This window comes from Lissotriton helveticus, chromosome 12 (assembly GCF_964261635.1).
Source record: "Lissotriton helveticus chromosome 12, aLisHel1.1, whole genome shotgun sequence".
Lineage (NCBI taxonomy): Eukaryota > Metazoa > Chordata > Amphibia > Caudata > Salamandridae > Lissotriton > Lissotriton helveticus.
Window position 1 is genome coordinate 840,727,805 of NC_136073.1, and position 26,105 is coordinate 840,753,909.

A 26,105-nucleotide genomic window follows, 5' to 3' on the forward strand; every position below is an offset into this window, starting at 1 on the left:
TTCTCTGTATTAAGATCTGCTACTCTTTGGCCGGTAAGGAACCTTCAAAGGGTATAAGGGCTCATTCAACTAGAGCTAAGTCTTCGACCTCTGCATTGGCTAGAGGTGTGCCTGTTGAGGATATTTGTAGAGCGGCAACTTGGTCTTCCCTCCACACATTCGCGAAGCATTACTGCTTGGATTCCGAAGTGAGGAGGGACGGTCATTTTGCACGCTCTGTCCTTCAGGATTTCCTGCTCTAGAAGAGTGGACACCCTCCTCCGGGAGTGGGGACTGCTGTGGGACTCTATTCACAAGGTGAGGAATCCACACAGCAGATGTATCTATCAGAAGAACAAGTTACTTACCTTCGGTAACGCTTTTTCTGGTAGATACAATATCTGCCTGTGGATTCCTCACTGACCCACCCGCCTCCCCGTTGTCCACTCTTCTATGCCAGAGTTTCTATTATGTATTTGTTTATTTCAAATGTTTTGTTGCATTTGCTTCACACTGTGTGTGTTACCTTGATATTTGTACTGCGTATACTGGGTATATGTCTACTGTCATTGGTCCGTCCGTGTGCCTCGGAGGCACGGAAAAAAGGGCGGAACTGATGTCATCACGCCAGCGTGGGCCTATTATAGGCGTCGGTGATGTCAGCGGAGTCGCGAGCGGTGCCGTGCCTCTATGACGTCCAAGTCCACGTCGGCGCGAAGCTACGAAAAGAATTTCCGAATGTTGCTGGCGCAAGAGGATATTCACAAGGTGAGGAATCCACAGGCAGATATTGTATCTACCAGAAAAAGCGTTACCGAAGGTAAGTAACTTGTTCATTAGAAAGCATTAGGCTATCTATACGCAGACGTCCAGATGGAAAAATGCGATCCCATAATTATTAACACGAGATTCATTTGGATGTGGCCCCAGCGCTCGGCTGACGCCAAAACTGTTATAAAAGATTTGCGAGTCTTTATCGGCACATACGCAATTGGCATGCTGCATTCTGACTAGGGTCCTGCGTTTAACTCTCGAGCTTACAAGGAGGCCATGACCAGCATGGGCATTGCATTGCGGTACTCTAGTCCATTCCATCCCGAGGGAAATGCGGTAGTGGAGAGAGAAAAAACGTGACATAAAGCAATCTATAACAGCGAGGGTATTAGGTTCGGGTGACGGGTGGGTCAAACATCTAATAAGTGTCCAACGTAGTCTTAATAATCTGCCAAGAAATTCTCTAGAAGGTATCACTCCATACGAACTTTTGTTTGGTACTAGAATGATCATTCATGATCTCGATTGTCACACTTCAGAGGTGGAACAAAAAACCTTTGATATCAAAGATCGTTTGGCTGTTTTACAGGACTTAAATGAAATAAGAAGTCGTCTAAGTAACACAAAGCTAAAGCCAACGGCCACTGAAGAAAAACCACCTGTCCCAGCAAGACCTGTCTGGATTCCAAAGATTGTGGATCTGGTCAGAGAAAAGATCGCGGTGAAGAAGGAATTTGGGCCTTCTTACAGAAAAGCAGTACATGTCTTAGCTGTCAGCGGAACAAGATCAGTAGTACTACCGCCCCTTGCTGGTAAAAAGGAGAACCGAGTTGTATCAATCGACCTGGTAAAACCACAATCATGTGGCCAAGAATAAGTAGTAGGCCCAGTGGACTCCCAAAAAGTAGCAGAAGATCGAACCTTGCTACAATCCAAGAGGTTCAAACTGAGAGACTAATCACATTTGATAAACCTGCAGTGAATAAAAAAGGACTATGCAACAAAGCCATGGAACTTGTGCCTCTTGAAACCCAAATTGCAACAGTTCGTCAAGAAACACCAATCTACAATGATGTAGCCTCTGAACATACAGAATCAAAGATTAATAACAATCCGGAAGCAATTCCAACAATTAACAGAACTGCATCTGGCTACTTCATCAATTTCAATGACTTTTCTGATGATCCAAGTGAACATGAAGAAACGCCAGCAACTAAAACTTTCAAAGAAAAAAAGACTGAACTCTTTCATCAACTCAAAGAAACATATCTGAATTCACCATGGATTGAATTGAGGATTGTGTTAGGTGTACTTTTCCTCCTACTCTGGCTCATTTTAGTTTTAAGCTTGGGAAAATTCATTGATGGAAAATGTAGTACAATGGACACAGCAAGTCAGAACATCAACTTGGTCCTAAAGCCTCACAGATCTTCTCACATTGAAAAAAGAGAACTATCGTCAGTGAACATCACAGCCATTCCTATACCTGGTGGTGTAGCATGGGACGCTACTGATTACGAAATCTATGGCCCGGTCGAACTCGTTGGGACTTTGAAAATATTAATAATATGATGTCAGATTTAGAAATGTCAGCAAAATTTACAGAACATGATTATTTACAAGGTTCATCAAATTATGAAGAAATGTACTGTTTTAATCATTATGGTCATCACTATTTGCATAAATCTGCTAATCCTAGAAATGTTTTTACTTATAATCAATGGGAACATTGTCTAACACCCCCAAAAGGCAGTTCGAAAACATTTTATGGGAAATTCCCATACTTCTCAGGGTTTAACAATACAGATCCAGAAACATTTTATTTTAAAATGTTAAATAAGACAGGAATGAAAAACATGTTGACAAATACTAAATTGTTTTATTCTGAAGAATTTTATGAAAAAATGTCTACATTTGGTTTTGAATTTTGGAAAAAGGTGCTGACTTGCGAGATTTCATTTTGGGACCTCGCAAACAGCGTCAAAAACGTTTCATATACGCGGGTATATACGCTGCTTACAACGAAGCTTGGAAAGTAATGCAAATTGAAACTGCTGAAAAAATACGAGAAATTGATCGTATTAATATGGAAAAATCACTGTCTGTAGTGGACAATGGGTTAACGACTCTGTCCTCCAGAATTCATTCACTGGACAGCATTGTATCATCTGCTATTGATATAATAGAACAGGATATGCTAATGTTACAACATGGCCAGTCCCAATTACGTTCTATTGTACAGTTAGGCTGGACGTTACAAAACCTCCGTTCAGGCTACGTGCCATGGCGTCTAATCAACAAAACGTCATTAATTTCTATCTTTAACCTTACAGATAAACAAATCTCTTTGGCACAAAAAGGAGCAGACTATACGATACTGAGCATTGAAAAACTTGAAAAATTACCATTGACAATGTCAGAACGACCTGTCATTGAATGGATAATACATGATACAATTACAATTCCGATAACAACTTTTCAGTTTCAATATTGCCAAAAGTATATACCAGCAGGCATGTATGAAAGGTTGGGTAAAGGATACATCAAGTCAACCTGGAATTTACCTTATACACATAGATGTTATAGTGAAGGGAAAAAAGAGGTATTTCTTAGTGGCAACAACTGTAAAAATTCACTAAGCGGTACACTTCTGTGTCAAGGTATTAACTTGCATGGAGCCTGCGAAGGTTCATCGAACAACCTTTCATGTCACCTGCACGGCACCCCTGCAACACAGATAGAGCCTTTTTTCAGACAGCTTTCCAACGGCAGCTACATTATAATAAGTGACCACAGCTGTTGTGGCATGGTGCCAGGAATAGCCTATCTCGTGAGCGTTACTTCCAGGGTAATTTGCTCTATGCAAGTATTGTATCCAAACAGCAAACCAGACAAGGAGGCAGCAATATGGCCTTCTCTGAATATCTCTTCTATTCGAATTGATACTTTAAGCAGAATGAAGTCTATTCTTTTACAGACAACTGTGCCTTTAACCTCGTCGAAAGAGACCTATGATCTGCAAGTTGCAAGGACAGCGGCAGAGATACATACACTATTATCGACAAACTGTCCCATGCATTTCGTAGAAATGTTAGGTCAAATCTTAAACATGTCTGATACCAGTGGCATCGCACATGTATTTAAGACAATTTTTTCGGGACTGTTAGCACCCTTTGAAGCAGTCCTGAACATCTTCCCGAATTTCGTGCACTCTGTGTTCGGTGGCCTGCCTCTTCTTTTGGGACTCGTAGCAGGAATTTTATTTTTGTTCCTTCTGCTCCGATATGTCAAGTCAAGTCACAGACAAAAGCCAGGCAACAATGGAAGAAACGATCCTAGCGATAAGATACAGAGAAAGGATTACTAAGGTCCTCGGCTTGGCGAAGCTAAGAGATCTGAATACTACCTGGTTTCTTTCATTCAGACCAATCTGGCAAGGTTGCATCTTACCTGTTCTACGATGCCTGCTATCCGGAGAAGAATGCGTGTGGGACTTCTGTCTTACACTACCATCAGCAGTACCTATGGATAACGATACTTTGCTTGGTTCGGTAACTGCTCATGCAACGTGTTGTCCCCAGCGGCTACCTATTCTGATGACGGCATTCGTTGAGACCTCACCATTACGATTAGGTGGCGGTGAGGTATGAGATGAAAGCGGCACACAGGTACAACCTTCAGTGAGCATTGCTGATCCAGACATCGATGATGGCAATGAGTCTCACATATGCACTATTTCTACTTTTTCGGACTTGGTCCAACTTTCACCTACTGTTGTAGACGAATTCTTTGCCAGCCTGAGTTAATGTTCTGTCCTAGCAACGAGAATCATTTTTTAATAACTTTTGAAAACATGAGCACAGCGTTCCCTGAACTCTGAATTTGGCCTTCAGTTTTGATAAACAGAACTCCTAAAAAACTTTTTGAACTATTTTTGTCCTGAAAGCGAAATGCTTTTCCAGTTCCCAAAATATTTACTTTTTTTTGGCACATGGTACTCTGCTTAAAGTAGAACTATTCTTAGAGAACAAGATTTCTATTTTAAAACTCTAGAGACAATATTTTGATTCAGCCTCTAGCACATGTACAGTATTGTATAAATATGTGATGAAATGGTCTCGACCTTCTCTTCTGTATTAAGAGCCATTTCATACATTTTCGTGATTCATTCAGTCATCATCCAATGTACAATATATGCATAATCTGAATTATATAATTTCTTGAAAAGCGTACAGTATACTACTCATTTTTCGTGTACATACCATTTCAAATGCATTTTATGTATTTTGGGGTGGGCTGGAAGACACATGCATAGGTATATGTTTAGTATTGCTTAGTATTTAGTAATGATGGACATTATACGTGGAGTGGGTGTTGTGAACGTATCTAGGACCCTATTTAAATATTCCCGATTTATGCCCTTATGTGGTTATAACAAATCATACCCTTATAAAGGCATAAGAATCATATCCATATTTAGTCATAGCCAATGCAGTCCGAATACGGCAAGGCTACTCCCATAGACTCCTAGAAAGTACAACGCGTTCTTTAAACAAACCAAGCCTCCAGCAGCCCGGGAATTCCCCCTGCTTTTGTTTTGATTTGTCCAAGAACTCCTGGAGTCCTGAAAGAACTGTAAGTTCTTAGTGACGTCTTATGTCCAACCTTACGTCAAACTCGGCACCTTCCAGGTATAAATATACCAGCAGCTGCCCTAACAAACACGCGGTGGTTTGGAGCAGATCGGCTATCTACTTACCCGAAGCCCAGCTGTAACGAGAGCCGAAGGAAGCCGACCCTCCCATTGACGCACTGAGAGAGACGCTGTCTTTTCTCCTGCCGAGAAATCCAGCTCCAGTGTTTCCAGTCACCCTTGCGGGTTGCTGGGAGATCGAGTCCTGAGAACGAGATACAAGACCTCCTCCATTCTATAAACCAAGGTACGGAGCTGATTAGATCCTTAGAGAATTCTTGATTCAGATTCTTGGCAAAAACTATCTTAACTTAAACTGCAGCTCACTTACTCCTTCCCACGTACTAGGCTTAGGTTAGGTACACCAGGGTAGGCGTATCTTAGAAGCACCAGTTGAGTATGTTTAGTCAGCTTTTATCATTGTATGTATTTTATCCGTTTTAAATATCTTATGGCTTAGAAACCATATAAATGCTTTTACAGTATTATTTCATAATACTCCTTTTACTGTACGCACTTTACTTTATGACAAGTATTGCAATTGTGGCAATTCACTTCTCTTGCATGAGAAAGAAGACTGCTCAATAAATAACCACTTTTATTAAAAACGCCCGTCCCTCCATTTCTCTGCACTCCTGGTGAAACTAAGTATGCACCATTGACTGAGTGAAATAGTTATCTATTGTTTCCGCGACTCTGGAGATATACTCCTTATTCTGGAGGGAGCAAAGTTGTCATGTTTATGCGGTTGTCAGAAGCTGATCCCTTCTTGTCTATTCAGGAGAGTTAACACCTTCCTGTTTACTCGAAAAAGTTTCTAGTGACCTCTGAGCTAGCTGGCATTCATAATTAAGTCTAACATATTCAGTAGAGACCTAGTCGACTTCAGTCCCACGTCTAAACTATCGTTTATGTTATTCCAATGTGCAGAGCCTATTGGGAATATAGGAACTACACTACATCTCACCTCCGAATTATGGCAGAGTTCATGCGTTCACTAGGGTTCACTGTCAACGTGCCGAAGTCACATCTGACTCCTCCTCAGGTGCTCCCTTTCATCCGAGAATGGACACGGTGCAGTTTTGGGACGATCCTCCCCGAAAGGCGAATCCAGGATATTCGGGCTATGATACTGATGTTTCAGCCTCAATCCTGAATTTCAGTGAAACAGACTGAGGCTGCTGGGCATCCTGGCCTTCTGAATCCTGCACGACACATGCCCATTGGCATATGCAGGCTCTGCAGTGGGACCTGAAGTTCCAGTGGGTGCAGCATCAGAAGTTTTGCCGGCATGGTCCAGATCTCGCTGGAACTGCATAAGATCTGCAGTGGTGGTTAACAAACTGCGAATGGGTCAGCAGCAGACCTATCTCCCTTCCCCAACTAGATCTCACAATAGTGACAGAAAGGTCACTCCTGGGTTGAGGCGGCCATTTGGGAGAGGTGCAGATCAGAGGACTCTGGTCTCTGGCAGAATCCGGACTCCACATCAACCTATTGGAGCTCCAAGTGACCTGATTAGCATTGAAAGCTTTCCTACCCTCCATCCAGGGAAGGCTCACAGACAACACCACCGCTATGTGGTAATGCGACAAACAGGGCAGTGGGGGGTCGTGGACCCTTTGTCCAGAAGCCATGAGTCTCTAGACATGGTTAGAACAGCAGGGCCTATCCCTGGTGGTTCAACATCTGGAGGAACTCGGCTGAAGAGGCCTTACGGATCACGAATGACGTATCCATCCGGAGGTGGTGAAAGGTCTGTTTGAGGCATGTGGGCTGCTGAATTCATATCTGTGCATAGATCGCCGCCTAGTGTTGGGTCCGGATGATTGCACTTTGTTGTCCTGAAATAGTCTTCGAAGTATCCCGCGATAGGTGACTCCTCCCCTGGGCTACAGTGCGCATGGGAATCTTCTCCATCTTCAGATTGTTTTTTTCCGCCATTGGGTTCGGATGTTATTCCTATACTCCAACTTCGGAATCAAAACTAACCTACTTTCTAAGGCCAAAAGGCCTTCTACCTCGACGGTATTGTTCTAGTTCGGTACTCCTTGACTCGACCAAACTTTCCATCTCGATCCGGTCGTCGACGCGGGCCGTTGGGCCTTTTCGACGCCACCTGGGACTGCTGTCGATGGAAAGAAGCCCGTTCAAAAGGTGCCCACAATGCCACGCAAAATTCCCGCATACTGACAAACATACAGTATGCAACAGGTGTTTGTCGCCAGACCACAACGAGCAAACTTGCCCAGCGTGTGCCCAATTCCGTTCGAAGAAAACCATCCGGAATCGACGGGCCGCTAGGCAAGAGATGCAAGGGCAGGCACCGGAACCGGAGAACATCTTCGAGAACGAACACAACCTCCCTGAAGCGGCGGACTCGGATCTAGAAATCGTCACCGCTGAGGACCAGTCGGACCAGATCAATCCGGGGCACAAAGTGAGTACTCATCCCCTGACCCCGCTTATCCCAAGAGAAAAGACTCCGGTCGACGCATCGCCTAAAGGCCTTAGCCGAGATTGACAACTTACTTCAGAAGCCCCGCCTTCCGGCTCGGCTCCGAAGCCAAAGATTAAGCCTTCTGATACACCTGGCCCGAGTAACACTCTCCCCAAAAAGGTGGTCGTCCCGAAAAAGGTTGTCAAACCGAAAGTCGTCGACCCGAAGACGGTTATCGACCCAAAAAACCTCGAACCGAAGAAGGTTCTCGAACAAAAGAAGGTCGACCAACCCAAGAAGGTTATCGAGCAGAAGCCTGTAGAGTCGAAAAAGAGCTATGAGCCACAGAAGGTCGTCGATCCCAAGAAGATACTCGACCCGAAGAAAAAGCCCGTCGACACAAAAAAGGCCGTCGACTCGAGCAAAAACATCGAGCCGAAAAAGGTCGTCGAGCATAAGAAACAAGACAAACGTATCGAACCAAAGACTCCGATCAATCCGAAACAGGTCGTCGACCCACAGAAGGGCGCCGGACCAAAAGAGACTGTTAAACTAGCAAAGAACGTCGACAAGGACAAAGTTGTCGAACCTAAAAAGGTCTCCGACCCTAAATCAACAGTCGAACCAGAAAAAGCTCCACGACCTAAAGCTCTCGAGCCAAAAAGTCACGGACTAGTCACTAAGCCAAAAACATCGTCGCCAAGGCCACGGACAGTTGAGGAAGAACTCTTCCATCTGATCCTGTGAGCAACAGTCTAAACTGTATATAGACCCTGCAACAGGAAAGCTTACAGTTTATCATCGAAAAAAGAGACCATTGGACACGGGCACTCCTTCCCCTGTTCCTCCAAAGAAAAAAGACTTTGGGACATCTCCCTCAAGACCTTTTACTCCTCCTCCTTTCTATCCTAATATGCCTTTTGTGCCTTACTCTCCTACACATTCACAGTATGATGAGTAAGAGAACATGGGAGTGGATCCTCATGGCACTTTTGATGAGCCACAAGATCCTGATGCACAAGACAACCCATGGGATGACCAAAACGATCCATATGATCCACAGCCCATCCCAGACACCTCCACATACCCTACAAAACCGTCTACTACTGACGACACCATTCTTTTCACTCAATTAATAAATAGGGCAGTAAAATATCACAATGTGAACATGCACACTGACCCCATAGAAGAGGACTTTTTATTTGACACCTTTCCTACCTCGGAAAAACATGTCAGGACACTTCTCATGTTAAAAGGGATACTTAAACATGCACCTGACATATTCAAAGATCCAGCCAGAGCGCGTGTACTCAATCCCAGAGTAGAGAAGAAATATAAGGCGGCCCCTTCAGACCCTGCCTATATCAAATCCCAATTACCTTTAGACTCTCTCGTAGTGGCAAACGCCCGAAAGAGAGCCAACTCACAAACAACAGGAGATGCTCCCCCTCCTGACAAGGAGTCTAAGATCTTAGAGGCCTCAGGCAAGAGGGTGGCCTCACAAGCTGCAAATTCATGGAGGATTGCAAACACACAAGCTTCATTAGCACGCTATGATAGAGCGCATTATGATGAACTTGAAGGTTTCCTGCAACATTTACCAGAACCTTTTAAAGCTAAAGCTAACAACCTCATTCAGGAAGGCAAATTCATAACTAATGCCTCTATTAAATGTGCGCTAGATGCAGCTGATACAGCAGCAAGATCCATTAATACTAGTGTATTACTACGCAGGCATGCGTGGTTACGCATCTCTGGTTTTAACACCTTGGCTGCTAGGGAGATTATCCTGGTGTTCTGCAGACTCTTGTTTCCCATTGTTCATGACGAGCTCAGCTCGTCATGAGCACAGGTGCAGTGTACTGCAAGACGAGCTGAGCTAGTCATGAGCATGGAAGGGGTTAAAAACGAGGTGCAATCCACAATCCTCAACCAACCAGTTAACCCAGATTTCCTGTTTGGTCCAGCTGTTGACACAATCTTAGACAAAATGAAAAAAGATACAGAAACAGCTCAACTTTATGGGCGCACTTCAGTTTCAGCAAAATAGAGGTTCCTTTTGTCGCTCCTCCTATAGAGGCGGCGCAAGAGGCAACACATCACAGACTTCCTCTACATACAAGAGTAACACCCAGAGTACCTTTAATAAAGGCTCCAACAGAGGTGGTTATAGGGGAAACAATAACAAGGGCAGGGGACGTGGCGGCAATATCACCAGAGCCTCCACTGCCGCAAAACAGTAACTTTATCACACTCCCTCCAGACCACCCAACACCGGTCGGAGGCAGAATACAACAATTCCTACCAGTCTGGAAAAACATTACCACAGACAGGTGGGTGAGACAAATTATCCAGTATAGTTACTGCCTGGAACTCACTTCTACTCCACCCAACATACCACCCAAACATCGTCCTATGTCCAAAAAACACATCACACTGTTACAATAAGAGGTCGCGTCCATGCTAGAAAAGGGAGCCATAGAGCCAGTCCCTCTTCAACATCAAGGGACAGAAGTATACTCTCTATACTTCCTAATTCCCAAAAAAGATGGGTCCCTCAGACCCATTCTAGACCTCAGGCCGCTAAATCAATGCATACTCTCAGAGCACTTCCATATGATTACTCTACAGCAAGTACTCCCGTTACTCCAGAAGAACGACTTCCTTGCTACATTGGACCTCAAGGACGCATACTTTCACATACCTATACATCCAGCTCACAGAAGATACCTCAGGTTCACTATAGAGGGGCAACATTATCAATTCAAAGTTCTCCCCTTCGGAGTAACTACAGCCCCAAGAGTTTTCACAAAATGCCTAGCAGTTGTAGCAGCACACCTCAGAAGGCAACACATTCACGTGTTTCCATACCTCGACGATTGTCTCACAAAGGTCAACTTGTACACGCAGTGTGCAAGCCATACGTCACAGACACTCCAGCTGCTGCACAGTCTGGGGTTTTCCATAAATTACCCAAAATCACATCTACAGCCCTCCCACATACAGCAATATCTGGGAGCCACAATAGATACCTCAGTAGCAAAAGCATATCCAAATCCAGCCAGGATAGCCAATATGCAGACTCTCATTCAAAAGTTTCAGCCACAACACTCTTTGCCAGTTCGAGTGTTCATGCAGCTCATAGGCATGATGGCCTCCTGTATATTCATTGTCCCTCATACCGACTACAAATGCGTCCACTGCAGGAATGCCTAGCAAAGCAGTGGAACCAAGCTCAAGGGCAATTAAAGACCTAGTGTTGGTGGACAGTCGTGCTTACAACTCTCTGCAGTGGTGGAGCCCACAAAACCTTTCCAAGGGGCGACTGTTCCAAGAGCCGGTTCCACAAGTAGTAATAACAGCAGATGCATCACTGACAGGTTGGGGAGCCCACCTACTTCAATTCACAGTTCAAGGGCTATGGACAATGAAACAGAAAACACTGCACATCACCTAGAGTTGCTAGCAGTATTTCTAGCACTGAAAGCTTTTCAGAAGTACTTGTACAAGAAGACTGTGTTGATCCGGACGGACAACATGACTGCCATGTATTACATACAGAAGCAGGGAGGGACACACTCTCCACAGTTATCTCACCTAGCACAGAGCATAGAGCATATAGAGGTGGGCAATTCCAAAAGGCATCTTTCTCCTAGCAGAACACCTGCCGGGGAAAGACAATCAGGTAGCAGATCTGTTAAGCAGACACAGCCAGCAGCTACACGAACGGGAGATTCACCCTCAAGTTCTCCACCCATTCTTCTTAAAATGGGGGCAGCCAGAGCTAGACCTGTTTGCCACAAAAGAAAACTCAAAATGCCAGTACTTTGCCGCCAGGTTCCCACATCCGTTGTCACAGGGCAATGCGATATGGATGAACTGGTCAGGCAGATTTGCGTACGCTTTTCCACCAGCCCCACTGATTCAGCTGGTAGCACGCAAACTGCGCCAACAGTCACTCACAATGATCCTGCTTGCTCCCACATGGGCAAGACAACCATGGTACACAATGTTCCTAGAACTCTCAGTGGTTCCCCACCAAAGACTGCGCCTCTCGCCACATCTTTTAACCCAGAACCATGGAGAAATCAGGCACCCAGATCCCAATCAGATGAACCTAGCGATCTGGCTCCTGATGTCTTAGAGTTCGGGTACCTTAATTTGCCCCCTGATTGCATGAACATTATCAATGAGGCGAGACGTCCAACTACTAGAGCATGCTATGCAGCTAAATGGAAGAGATTTGTAATTTATTGCAAAAGTAACAAAATCAACCCATTAGATGCTTCCATCCAAAACATTATCTGTTACCTTTGCATCTTCAAAGATGCAATTTGGCTTACTCTTCCATAAGACTACATCTGGCTGCAATTGCAGCTTACCTCCAAAACAGACAACTCATGTCTTTATTTAGAGTATCCCCAATCAAAGCTTTTATGGAAGGACTTAAAAGAATAATCCCTCCAAGGCACCCACCTTCACCAGTCTGGAACTTAAATATAGTACTTACCAGACTTATGGGAGCTCTGTTTGAACCACTACATTCGTGTGAAATACAATTTCTGACTTGGAAGGTGGCATTTTTGATTGCCATTACCTCCCTAAGGAGAGTGAGTGAGCTACAAGCATTAACCATTCAAGAACCTTTCATGCAAATACATAACAATAAGGTTGTGCTTCGTACTAACCCCAAGTTTATGCCAAAAGTTATATCCACTTTCCATATCAATCAATCCATAGAATTGCCAGTTTTCTTCCAAAGCCCGCAATCAGTCAATCAATCAATCAATCAAGCAATTATATAGCGCACTATTCACCCGGAGGGTCTCAAGGCGCTGGGGGGAGGGGGTCCGCTACTGGTCGAACAGCCAGGTCTTGAGCTGCTTCCTGAAGGCGAGGTGGTCTTGGGTCAGGCGGAGGTGGGTCGGAAGGGAGTTCCAAGTCTTGGCGGCCAGGTAGGAGAAGGACCTTCCTCCTGTGGTGGCTCTTCGGATGCGGGGGACGGTGGCGAGGGCGTGGCTGGTCGATCGAAGCTGGCGTTTGGGAGCGTAGAAGTTGAGGCGGCTGTTGAGGTATCCTGGGCCTTGGTTGTGTAGGGCTTTGTGTGCGTGGGTGAGGAGCCGGAAGGTGATTCTCTTGTTGACCGGGAGCCAGTGCAGGTCTCTCAGGTGTCCGGAGATGTGGCTGTGGCGGGGGATGTCCAGGATGAGTCGTGCTGAGGTGTTCTGGATCCGCTGGAGTCTCTTCTGGAGTTTGGCGGTTGTTCCGGCGTAGAGGGAGTTGCCGTAGTCCAGACGGCTGGTGACGAGGGCCTGGGTGATCGTCTTCCTGGTCTCGGTGGGGATCCATCGGAAGATCTTACGTAGCATGCGCAGGATGTTGAAGCATGACGAGGAGACGGCGTTGACTTGTCTGGTCATGGAGAGGGAGGAGTCCAGGATGAAGCCTAGGTTGCGTGCGTGGTCTGTGGGTTTGGGTGCGCTGCCCAGGGCGGGGGGCCACCAGGAGTCGTCCCAGGCGGAGGGTGAAGATCCCAGGATGAGGACTTCCGTCTTGTCCGAGTTCAGTTTCAGGCGACTGTTCGTCATCCACTTGGCAACGTCTGTCATCCCTTCGTGTAGGTTGGCTCTGGCGGTGGCGTGGTCGTTGGTGAGGGAGAGGATCAGCTGGGTGTCGTCGGCGTAGGAGATGATGTTGAGGTTGTGCTGGCGTGCGAAGGCTGCGAGGGGGCTCATGTAGACGTTGAAGAGTGTTGGGCTGAGCGAGGAGCCTTGAGGGACGCCGCAGATGACTTCGGTGGCCTCCGATCTGAACAGGGGGAGGCGGACTCTCTGTGTCCTTCCGGCGAGGAAGGAGATGATCCACTCCAGTGCCTTCTCCTGGATTCCGACGTTGCTGAGGCGCTGTACTAGGGTACGGTGGCAGACAGTGTCGAAGGCCGCGGAGAGATCCAGGAGGATGAGGGCCGCTGTTTCTCCGTTGTCGAGCAGGGCTCGGATGTCATCGGTAGCTGCGATCAGGGCGGTCTCGGTGCTGTGGTTGGCCCGGAAGCCAGACTGCGAGAGGTCGAGGGAGCCGTTCGTCTCGAGGAAGGCGGCCAGTTGCTTGTTGACTGTCTTCTCGATGACTTTTGCCGGAAACTGGAGCAGCGAGATGGGGCGGTAGTTCTTGAGGTCGGTGGGGTCGGCTGATGGCTTCTTAAGTAGGGCGCTGAGTTCGGCGTGCTTCCAGCTCTCCGGGAAGGTAGCGGTGTCGAAGGAGGTGTTGATGATGTCCCGCAGGTGGGGTGCGATGACAGCGTCGGCCTTGTTGAAGACGTGGTGAGGGCAGGGGTCTGTCGGAGATCCGGAGTGGATGGAGTTCATCGTGTTGACGGTGTCTTCGGTGCTGATCGGGGTCCAGGCGCGGAGGGTGGCTGTGGGGGGCGGTGGTTCGGTCGTGGCATGCGTCGGTTGAGTGCTGAAGCTGTTGTGTATGTCCGCGATCTTGTTGTGGAAGTAGGAGGCGAGGGAATTGCAGAGGTCTTGCGAAGGGGTGATGTCGTTGTTTCCGGCGTTGGGGTTGGAGAGCTCTTTCACGATGTTGAAGAGTTCTTTGCTGTTGTGTGCGTTGTTGTCCAGTCGTTCCTTGAATGCGGTTTTCTTGGTGGCGTGGATCAGTGGCTGAGAGAGCTCTACACACGCTAGATGTAAAAAGAGCTCTGCTATATTACATTGACGGAACCAAATCCTTCAGAAAAACAAAGCAACTATTCATTGCTTTTACACCACAACATAAAGGGAATCCCATCTCAAAATCAGGAATAGCCAGATGGATAGTCAAATGCATTTAGATATGCTACCACAAAGCTAAACGCAATCTGACAGTTCCACCAAAAGTACACTCAACGCGTAAAATGGGGGCATCCATGGCTTTCCTAGGAAACATTCCCCTAGAAGAAATATGTAAGGCAGCTACATGGTCTACCATACACACTTTCACTAAACACTACTGTGTAGATGTACAAGCAAAGCAGCAAGCTGCGGTAGGCCAGGCTGTCCTTAAAACTCTTTTCCAAACTGCTGCAGCTGCTACAGGTGACCACCGCTAGAGGAGATACTGCTATACAGTCTATGCACAGATATGAATTCAGCAGCCCACATGCCTCGAACGGAATATGCTACTTACCAGTATGCATCTGTTCTTGGCATGTAGGGCTGCTGACATTCATATTGCCCACCCTCCTCCCCGGTGCCTGTCACAGCTGCAGAACTTTTTCTACATATATTTACATGGACATCTCTTACTTTTCTATACCCCATCTTTGCCACAATGACGAAAAACAATCTGAGGATGGAGAAGATGCCCATGTGCACTGTAGTCCAGGGGAGGAGTCACCTATTTCGTGATACTTCGAAGACTCTTCCAGGACAACAAAGTGCAATCATCCGGACCCAACACTATTCGGCGATCTATGCACAGATATGAATGTCAGCAGCCCTACATGCCAAGAACAGATGTATACTGGTAAGTAGCATATTCCCTTTCAGCAGTGGGGAAAGCCTTGATTAGATCTGTTTGCCACTGATGAGAATGTGCAATGTCAACAGTTCTGCACGTTTCAGTTTCCAAGGCGGCTCTCGCTCCGAGGCGCTTTTCATCTCGAGTGGAGCTCGGCCTCCTGGACGCCTTTCAGCCCATACCACTACTGCCCAGAATTCTCGAAAAGATTAGGAACAACTAGGCCCAAGTCATTCTTGTGGCTCCAGATTGGGCATTGAGAGTCTGGTATCTCGAACTGTTGAGAATGGTAATTGGTCTTCTGATCAGGCTGCCCCTTTGGGAGGATCTTGGTCTCAACAGCAGCGGACTGTTTTCAACCCGCCTTTTTGCGTGGAGATTGAGTGGCGACAGTTGACAGCTTTCTACCTTCTCCCGAAGTCTGGGATGTTATTTTGGCTGCCAGGCGTCCCTCCACCAAAACAATGTATGCATGCCGTTGGGCAAAATTTGTGGCATGGTGTACAGAAAGACAAACTGATCCCCTTTCTGCCCTCCTATCTCAAGTTCTCCTATTCATCCTTTCCCTTGCCCAGCAAGGCTCTGGGCTTCTGAAGGGCTATCTCTCCACCATTTCAGCTTTACTGTGGTTTCCTCAGCCATCCCTTTTCAAATCCCCCATTGTAAACAGGTTTCTGAAATATTTACAGCAGTTGTTTCCACCTTCTGCCTTTCAAGGCCCTAGTTTTCCACACCAGCGGTCCGTGTACTTCGTGGCTCCACACTTCTGGCATGGAAAGTCATGAAAAGTACCTGACGTCAGGGCACCAAGTGGTGCCTATATAGGCACAGTGAATGTCACTTTGGGCGTGGACAAAGACACGTAAAGCCGAACGATGCCACCTACTGGCGCACAGGGGTACTGATATAAAAGAACAGTTCCCTTGAATGAGGGCAATCACATAAACATCATATTCAAGAAACAGTAATAACTATACCAACTGAATAAAGGTTAAAAAAAAAAAATTGTTGAATTTTATTGTATACAATGTGGTTAAAAGAAGCAGAAAACAAGATTGACTGCTAAACACAAATTAAAACATGATAAAAATAACAATCCATTTACAATATTGACCAGCAATATTGCCGAAAGACAGAAACAACAGTGAAACATACAAATTATGCAATACACGGTATGCGTTCTAATGTTCTTTTTTGAAACAACGGTGTTGTGCAGATTGAATATTGTTCTGTCAAAAGCGATGTATGAACCATGAATCACACTGTACTGGGGCGTCGACGCGTTTCGGTGGTTGGTTGCAATTTTATCCACCTTTATCAAGACAAAGATTCTATTTCTGTCGTGCTTTACAAGTTCTCCTCTATAATGTGGATGGTGGTGTAGAATATTGGTGCGGTCATCCACTGTGGGGGCGTTCTTGCTTAGGCTGTGGTTTATTCATAAAGGATTTTCAGGCATTGATTTTTGTAACTAGCCCTTGTCTTGGGTTTGTTTGTAGCTTATAGTGAAACCGATCAAGTTTGATTTTAGAAAGCGTTCCTTCTGCCTTCATTAAAAGCGACTGCTATTCTAGTGAAGATATTGAGTCGGCCTGTTATGTAGATAAACAAGGTGATGCCCGACTTCTTTGAGGTATAACGCTTTATATTCTATCGCGTTGAATGTGACCAGAGGCGCCTGAGTCATGCCACAGGGACGAAAGTAATGAATCCCTTTCTGTCTTCTGCACGCTTCTCTGGTCGTTTCTGTTAGAACACACAGGGGTACTGCCCTTTGAAAAAAGTCCTGATCCAGTCTGACGCCTGGGGATAATTTAGGTAAGGAATCTGCAGCTAGATAGAGCCTCTACCAGATAAGGCATTACCCTAGGTAAGTAACTTGTTCTTCTCTCCTTTTGCCACTCTTTTTTGACTCTCGATTTTCATCCCTGTTGTGATAAGATATCCTGCCATTGACAGTGAGCCCAAAGGCAGTCATGGAGTAAGGAATTTGTCTACTGACTACCTGAAATTCACAAGTTCTACCAACTCAGTACGCAGTATGGGTCTAAGTCATGTTCTGTACTTTGGGCCTTGTAACTCAGTATTATTACTACCCCTTCCACAGTTCCACTGTGAAATTTACAGCATGACAGAATACAATAGTGCAATATCATTTGAGTATTTAAAGCATTCTTGATTTACTTTGTGATCCCTTGCAAAGCGTGTTGATTTTTCTTTTGTTTCATTTCCAGGAAACAACTTTCCTTGAACATGTAAGTTAGTTCACAGTTTATGATTTCTTTAACAATAAAGCCCTAGACACTAACACAACACATCTTTTTCCACACTCTTGCCTAAAGAATGTCATTACTTTACAAAGTGATCTGAGTGTTTTCTCCTCATTCAGTACGGTTTGTGTATCTTGTGATCTTAGATGTTATTGGCTTCTCAAAGTCAAAGAACTATCTGTAGTTCTCTGGTCTCTTTCGCCCAGGTATAAGTCAAAAATGACTTATAGTATAATTAATCTCAAGGGCATCTTGAGGAAAGGTCAAGTTGAGGTTCCATCGAAGAGAAACTAGAAATAATAAAAATAGTATATCAATGATCACATATAAACTCTGGAATCTCCAGTAACGGGGAGAAATAAACAAGTAAAAGTGTCTTAAATTGCAAATTATATACGGCAGATTAAGAATAATTACCTTTTAAAAAGAAAAGCTCAAATGAGGGTTTTGGGTTTAAAAAAAGGGAAAAGGTCATGTTAGTCTCTATTTTATATGTATTACTTACCAGAGGGACGAAGAAGGGAGTAGTATGAAGAGCTGCAGGTAAGTGATAGTGGGATTCAAACAGGAGAATAGAAGGACATGCATGAGGGTATCAGTAAGTGCATGGGGCAGGTGAAGATGAGACTCGATAGTAAGAAAAAATACTGAGTGGTGGAGAGGTGGTAGACTGGACTACTCCATTAAAAGAATGAAATAAAGCTGGAAAAAGACAGCCAGGGACCTGCCATTAATTTTCATGGAATTATGCATCAGACAGGTTGTACCTGATCTGACAATCTGAAAAAAACAGAAGCATTTTAAAAGTCATTAGTGGGTACCACAAAACTGATATTTATCAGCATACCATATAACAGATTATCACAAAATACAATAGGTTCCAAGCAAAATTGCTAAGCACAAAAAGATGAATTGAGAGATGTTGTGTCTTGAATTATTTGATCCTTTATTCAGTTTCCATTTAAAAGAGGGAAACTTCTGTACAGCCAAAGCGTTTCGCCCGTATCCTCTCTTCTTCAGGGCTACAATATCCACAAATATGACTTGCATTAATCCATTTATTCTGGCAAGTCATGACATCATTTAGAAAAACATGTGTACAATCCATTAAACAACAATAAATTATAGTAGATAATAGTGAATGAAGATTAAAAAATCATGATTGTTTACAATGGCTGTGTAATGGTTGCAAGCAGGGTCCACAGGAGCGTCAGGAATCCGAAGAATATTCCACAGCCTTCCCCTACGGCCTTCCGACTCTATCAAACACTAGAGTATCGAGAGGCTCGCCAGGGGAAAACAGGGAGACAAAACAAGGAAAGGTTGGGGAAAAAAGGTGCTTGAGGGTGGTCTTCCGAGTGAAGGCGTGGCAACTTCAAATGGGTACTTGACAACAGGTAGGCTGCAACAAAAGGTAAGTAAACAACCTGATCTAGAGGAAACACTATACCCCTGTACACCCCGATATCTTTATGCCCATAAACATTACATACCAAAGGGTTTTTGATAGGTCGTAGCACTGATATGTAGTCTACTATTAGGAATTCTTCTTGAGCTGTGACACAAATGACATAAACATATAGTAAGCAACTTCGTCTACACCTATACCAGCATGTGTTGTACAATCTGATTAGTTAAACTTCTCACTTTGTCTTTTGTAGAAGGCTCAAGGAAAACATCCATTAGTCTGACGGATATGAAAGACAACTGTTGCCAACACCACTGATCGTGTACATCTATGAATACAAGACAAATATTCAGGTTTCTGTTATAATTATAACCATAATCAAAATAACATGCAGCGCAAAAGTGCTGTTACCGTGATTCTACGTCGGGATGATGAAATCTGCACCCCATTCGGGTCCATGCAAGAACACCAAAACATAAGTGAGGCTGACCCCAGTGAAAGATAAATGAACGGATATCAGAAAGGGGAAAAAAGATAGGGTGACGAGGGGAACCCAGTGGAGGGGGGAAGCAACTGGAGAGAGAAGGGGAAGGAATCTAACTAACTGACTAAGGGGGGCTTTAAGTGAAGACCCAGCCGGGCAGCGGAGACCAAGCCCGGCTGCCGGGCGGAGCAACACAAGAAATGAAGAACCAATATTATGCCCAGCCAGACAGCAGAGAACAAGCCCGGCTGCCGGGCGAAGCAAAAAGAGGGAGGCGGAGGTACTGAGGAAGAGTCCAGCCGGATGGCGGGGAAGAACCCGGCCGCCGGGCGGAACTCAAGGCAGGAAAGTAAATGTTCACGGAGAACCCCGTAAACTGCAGGAACAAGAAAGCGGACGATAAATTGGGGAACACCCGCTGACAGCTGAACGCTGGAGGGAGAAAGTGAAGACCGTAGCCCGCTCAGGAGCGCGGGGGTCGGGGACACTCTCTCAGCGATGACGGATTAGGAAGTACTAGAAAACGGAAGTCAGGCAAACAGGATCTGGACGGACACTGCACCAGACGGAGCTAGACGCAAGAACGTGAAGCGTCGCTCAATGATTCTTGGTGTCCTATATATCGGTACAATTAAAGGGACAGTGTTGTAGGAGACTCGAGGCATGACAGCACACTCCCCCTACAATGCACCCCTCCCGGTTTGGGCTTGTCAGGATATTTCTGATGATACACCCGTAACAGACGAGGTGCATGTATGTGTGAAGCAGGTTCCCATGTGCGCTCTTCAACTCCATAACCCTTCCAATGGATCAAGTATTGAAGGTTCTTCCCCACTATACGGGAATATAGTATGGCCTCTACCTCATACTCTTCCGAATCTTGAAGGGTTACAGGAGCAGGTTTCTTAGGTAATCTAGTTCCTGGTTCAACCGGTTTTAACAGCGAAACATGGAATACCGGATGGATCTTAAATGAAGGGGGAAGGTTCCGTTTCATGGCAACGGGATTGATAATTTTTTCCACCTTATAGGGACCTATGTATTTGGGGTGGAACTTGCGTGGACCTCCCAGAGTTATGTATTTCGTGGAGAGCCAAACTTCATCTCCTGGTGTGTAAATATGTTCTAAACTCCTGTGTAAATTTGCCCCTTCTGTGTATCTCACTTTTGCCATCTCGAGACTGTCTAATGCATTCTTCTGTACTTCGTGTAGTCTCTCTACCCTGTCAGAAGCTGCAGGAGTTGGACAATCTGTAGAATTTCCGGAGGGTAACATCTTAGGGTGGTAACCATAAGAACAAAAGAACGGAGAGGTATTGATGGATGAGTGTGGACTGTTGTTGTATGAGATTTCAGCTAACCATACTAGCTCGTCCCAATCCATTAGGGATTGCAACACCTGATTCCGTATGTATTGTTCGAAACACTGGTTAACTCTCTCCGTCTGTCCATCTGACTGTGGATGGTGACTAAAGGACAAATGGACTTCTATCTGGAGCAAAGAACATAGACTCTTCCAGAATCTTGACACAAATTAGGCACCTCTATCAGACACCAGGACAGACGGGAACCCATGAAGTCGAACTATCTGTTGCATGAATACGGATGCCAAATCAACTGCCGTGGGCAAACCTCTTAAAGGCACGAAATGAGCCATCTTTGTGAATAGGTCTACTACCACTAACAAGGTATTGTTCTTCAACTTAGTGAGTGGTAACTCCACGATAAAATCAAGTGACACAGTATGCCAAGGGCCAGGAGGGGAAGCCAACGGCATGAGTAGGCCCACTGGATTGAGGTGTGAATCCTTGGTTTGAGCGCATACATGACATGTCTTAACAAAGGATTCTATGTCTTTAAGCATAGTAGGCCACCAAAAACGGTCACGCACAGCTTTAGTAGACTTCTTGATCCCTGGATGGCCTGCTACCGGATGAGCATGGTACCACTTCAGAACTTGCTCCTGTAACTCCTTAGTTGGTAACACCACACCCCCTTGCACACAAACAAATCCTCCCCTCGTGGAGGTCTCCCGTGAACCCTCCAAAGTCATCATGTCTACCGAGGCCTGACTGTTCCTAACCTGTGTCAGGAAATCCTCCTCCGTCAGTATACCTCCTATGACATTTGTTCTGGGAATAATAAAGGTCTGTTCTACTGAATCTGTAGGGGATTCGAATCCCAATCGTGATAGGGCATCTGCCTTGCCATTTTTCCTTCCTGGTCTATATTGGACAGTGAAGTCGTACTCACTAAAGAATTGGGACCAACGCAATTGTCTCATGGAAAGCGCCTTAGCTGACTTGATGTACTGTAGGTTACGGTGATCTGTATATACTACTGCAGGATATCTGGCACCCAGGAGGTACTGCCTCCACTCCTCAAACGCCTTTTTAATGGCTAGAAGTTCTTTATCCCCCACGGCATAGTTATATTCAGCAGGGGTGAACTTGTGTGAGTAATAGGCTACCGGATGACACTCGCCTGACACCGCATCAGCTTGAGATAGAACCCCTCCCACTGCCACTTGGGAAGCGTCCACCTCCACTACAAAGGGCAGGGCTGGATCTGGATGACGCAAGACAGGGGCACTGGTGAAGGCTTCTTTGAGAAGCAGAAAGGAATAATCAGCCTCACAGGACCATACAAAGGGAACCCCCTTCTTTAACAAGGCCGTAATGGGTGATACCAGAGCTGAGAAGTTCCGAATAAACCGCCGATAGAAATTGGCCAGGCCCAGAAAACTTTGGATTTCCTTTACTGAACGAGGAGCAGGCCATGCCAGAACAGCATCCACCTTGGTGGAATCCATGCGAAGACCCTCCGGAGAAACAACATATCCCAAAAAGGGGACCTCTTGGGTGTGGAATGTACACTTTTCCAGCTTACAATATAAGCGATTTTCTAACAAACGTTCTAACACGTTGCGTACATGTTGTTTGTGTTCTGTCAGAGTAGGGGAAAAGATTAACAAGTCATCTATATATGCAATCACATATATGTCCAGTATGTCTTTCAAAACTTCATTTATGAAAAATTGAAACGCCGCAGGGGCATTACAAAGCCCAAAGGGCATCACAAGGTACTCAAAGAGACCGAATTTGGTGCAGAAGGTTGTCTTCCACTCGTCCCCCTCCTTGACCCGCACCAGATGATATGCACCACGTAAGTCTAACTTAGTAAAGAATTGGGCATTGCGGATTCTGTCAAGGAGAGAGGCGATAAGAGGCAGAGGATACCGATTCTTTATCGTGTCGTCATTTAACTTCCTATAATCGATGCAGCAGCGAAGACCCCCTTCTCTCTTCGGAATAAAAAACAGAGAAGAAGAAGCAGGAGAATGGGACGGTCGGATGAATCCTTTCTCAAGCATGGCGTCTAAATAGTCACGTAAATACACGTTTTCTTTTTCAGTGAGTGCGTAGACTCTGCTACATGGAATTCTTGCCCCTGCCTCGAGATCAATACGGCAGTCGTAGACCCTGTGTGGGGGGAGGACCTCTGCTTCTTTAACATTAAAGACCGACTGAAGATCTTGATAACAGGATGGCAAGACTGGGCTGCTCTCGCTACTTTCGCTAACAATGGGTGCGTCGTCAACAGCTACCCCTACTAGATGTGAAGTAGTAACAGGGGGAAAAGTTATAGTAGAAGTCTCCCAATTTATGTTAGGGTTTTGAGACCTCAACCAAGGAATACCTAGGAGCACCGGGAATTGTGGAGAACAAATTAAATCGAACATTAAGTCTTCATGGTGATCAGGTTCTATAATCATGTGTAAGGGGGTAGTACGATGTGTTACAGGACCAGAAACAAGAGAGCTGCCATCTATAGTAGTGACATTACTGGCTATCTCTCTTTTGGTACAGGATATCATATTTTCCTTTGCCCACTCCACATCCATGTAGTTCCCAGATGCCCCGGAATCTATCATTACTAATACATGTAGTCCGTTCTCACCCTGAGTCAGATATGCAGATACATATAGATGATTAGTGGGGGTGGTGGTATAATCAGAGGAAGAGACTGTAAGGCTAGACCTACCTGGGATCCTCGTCTCATAAGATCCCAGGCTTCCTAGTTTCCCGAATACTTTGACTGTACAGGTTTAACTGGGTACTCCTTTAGAAAGTGTCCTGCCTTGCCACAATACAAACAGAGTCTAAGTGTTCTTCTTCTCTGTCTTTCCTCGGGAGTCAAGGGTCCTCTGACTATACCTATCTGCATGGGCTCACTATCGTCATAGGTTTTCTCTGGAGCACTCTTTTTCTCTTTCATAGTAACATATCGGTATTCATGCTTCCCTCTCTCTTTCTTCCTTTCTTGTATTCGGTGTTCAATTTTCACTACTAAATCAATAAGAGCCGTACATGAGGTCGGGAGATCGACTATCTGAGAGAGGGCATCTTTTAAATCATCTCTTAATCCCCTGTAGAATAAAGTACATCGTTTCTCTTCGGGCCAGTTGGATTCGACCACCAGCCTGCGAAACTTAGTTATATAAGCAACAAGATCCTGATTACCTTGTTTGAGATCTAATAATTCGGTATCAGAAGAATGGGTATACATATGTCTGTCAAATAAGTTACGGAACTCTCGCCCGAAGGCTGGGTAACTATGTAACAGTGGGTCGTCTCTGTCTACTAAAGGTATTGCCCAATCAGCTGCAGAACCACTGAGATATGATATTACAAAGGCTACCTTGGCCTGATCAGAGGGAAAACAGTTAGGTTTACAGGAAAAGTGCAGATGACATTGACTAAGGAAGGCGGCGCATGGCGCTGCATCTCCAGCATATCTTTCAGGGGGTGCTAGAGGTATAAAAGGAGGTGTAGTTACTTGTACCACCGACGTCCCTCCACCCGTAGCCCCTGCAGTCTGTTGTCTTTGCAGAGTGTCTACTCTAGCCATCAGAGTTTGTGTTTCAACCTGCAAATTCCCTAACATGCCTGCTACATCTGCTAGGGTGACTGCTTCAAGATCCATGACGCTTGGGTAGAACACACCACGTGGGCTTCACGTTCTGTAATGGTTGCAAGCAGGTTCCACAGGAGCGTCAGGAATCCGAAGAATATTCCACAGCCTTCCCCTACGGCCTTCCCACTCTATCAAACACTAGAGTATCGAGAGGCTCGCCAGGGGAAAACAGGGAGACAAAACAAGGAAAGGTTGGGGAAAAAAGGTGCTTGAGGGTGGTCTTCCGAGTGAATGCGTGGCAACTTCAAATGAGTACTTGACAACAGGTAGGCTGCAACAAAAGGTAAGTAAACAACCTTATCTAGAGGAAACACTATACCCCTGTACACCCCGATATCTTTATGCCCATAAACATTACATACCAAAGGGTTTTTGATAGGTCGTAGCACTGATATGTATTCTACTATTAGGAATTCGTCTTGAGCTGTGACAAAAATGACATAAACATATAGTAAGCAACTTCGTCTACACCTATACCAGCATGTGTTGTACAATCTGATTAGTTAAACTTCTCACTTTGTCTGTTGTAGAAGGCTCAAGGAAAACATCCATTAGTCTGACGGATATGAAAGACAACTGTTGCCAACACCACTGATCGTGTACATCTATGAATACAAGACAAATATTCAGGTTTCTGTTATAATTATAACCATAATCAAAATAACATGCAGCGCAAAAGCGCTGTTACCGTGATTCTACGTCGGGATGATGAAATCTGCACCCCACTCGGGTCCACGCAAGAACACCAAAACATAAGTGAGGCTGACCCCAGTGAATGATAAATGAACGGATATCAGAAAGGGGAAAAAAGATAGGGTGACGAGGGGAACCCAGTGGAGGGGGGAAGCAACTGGAGAGAGAAGGGGAAGGAATCTAACTAACTGACTAAGGGGGGCTTTAAGTGAAGACCCAGCCGGGCAGCGGAGACCAAGCCCGGCTGCCGGGCGGAGCAACACAAGAAATGGAGAACCAATATTATGCCCAGCCGGACAGCGGAGAACAAGCCCGGCTGCCGGGCGAAGCAAAAAGAGGGAGGCGGAGGTACTGAAGAAGAGTCCAGCCGGATGGCGGGGAAGAACCCGGCCGCCGGGCGGAACTCAAGGCAGGGAAGAAATGTTCACGGAGAACCCCGTAAACTACAGGAACAAGAAAGCGGACGATAAATTGGGGAACGCCCGCTGACAGCTGAACGCTGGAGCGAGAAAGTGAAGACCGGAGCCCGCTCAGGAGCGCGGGGGTCGGGGACACTCCCTCAGTGATGACGGATCAGGAAGTACTAGAAAACGGAAGTCAGGCAAACAGGATCTGGACGGACACTGCACCAGACGGAGCTAGACGCAAGAACGTGAAGCGTCGCTCAATGATTCTTGGTGTCCTATATATCGGTACAATTAAAGGGACAGTGTTGTAGGAGACTCGAGGCATGACTGGCTGTTCCTTTCAGTACATATATTATTAGAAAGGAGATCTCATAATATTCGGCTAATTTGTTAAGCAATAATTAAAGCTAAACATCCATCATTTTGTACATGTGCAACTTTATCAAAAACCAAATACACACTGGGAAACTTGACTAAAAA

At 45.5% G+C, this 26,105-nt stretch overlaps 1 protein-coding gene across 1 annotated transcript in view; it reads left to right on the plus strand.

Moving 5' to 3' along the window:
- IZUMO4 (IZUMO family member 4) overlaps positions 1-26,105 on the plus strand; it is a 275,614-nt gene that overhangs the window by 218,089 nt on the left and 31,420 nt on the right. Inside the window, exon 7 of the mRNA XM_078668930.1 lies at positions 17,621-17,641. Coding sequence (XP_078525056.1) covers positions 17,621-17,641 — 21 coding nt within the window. The remainder of the gene's footprint in view (positions 1-17,620; positions 17,642-26,105) is intronic.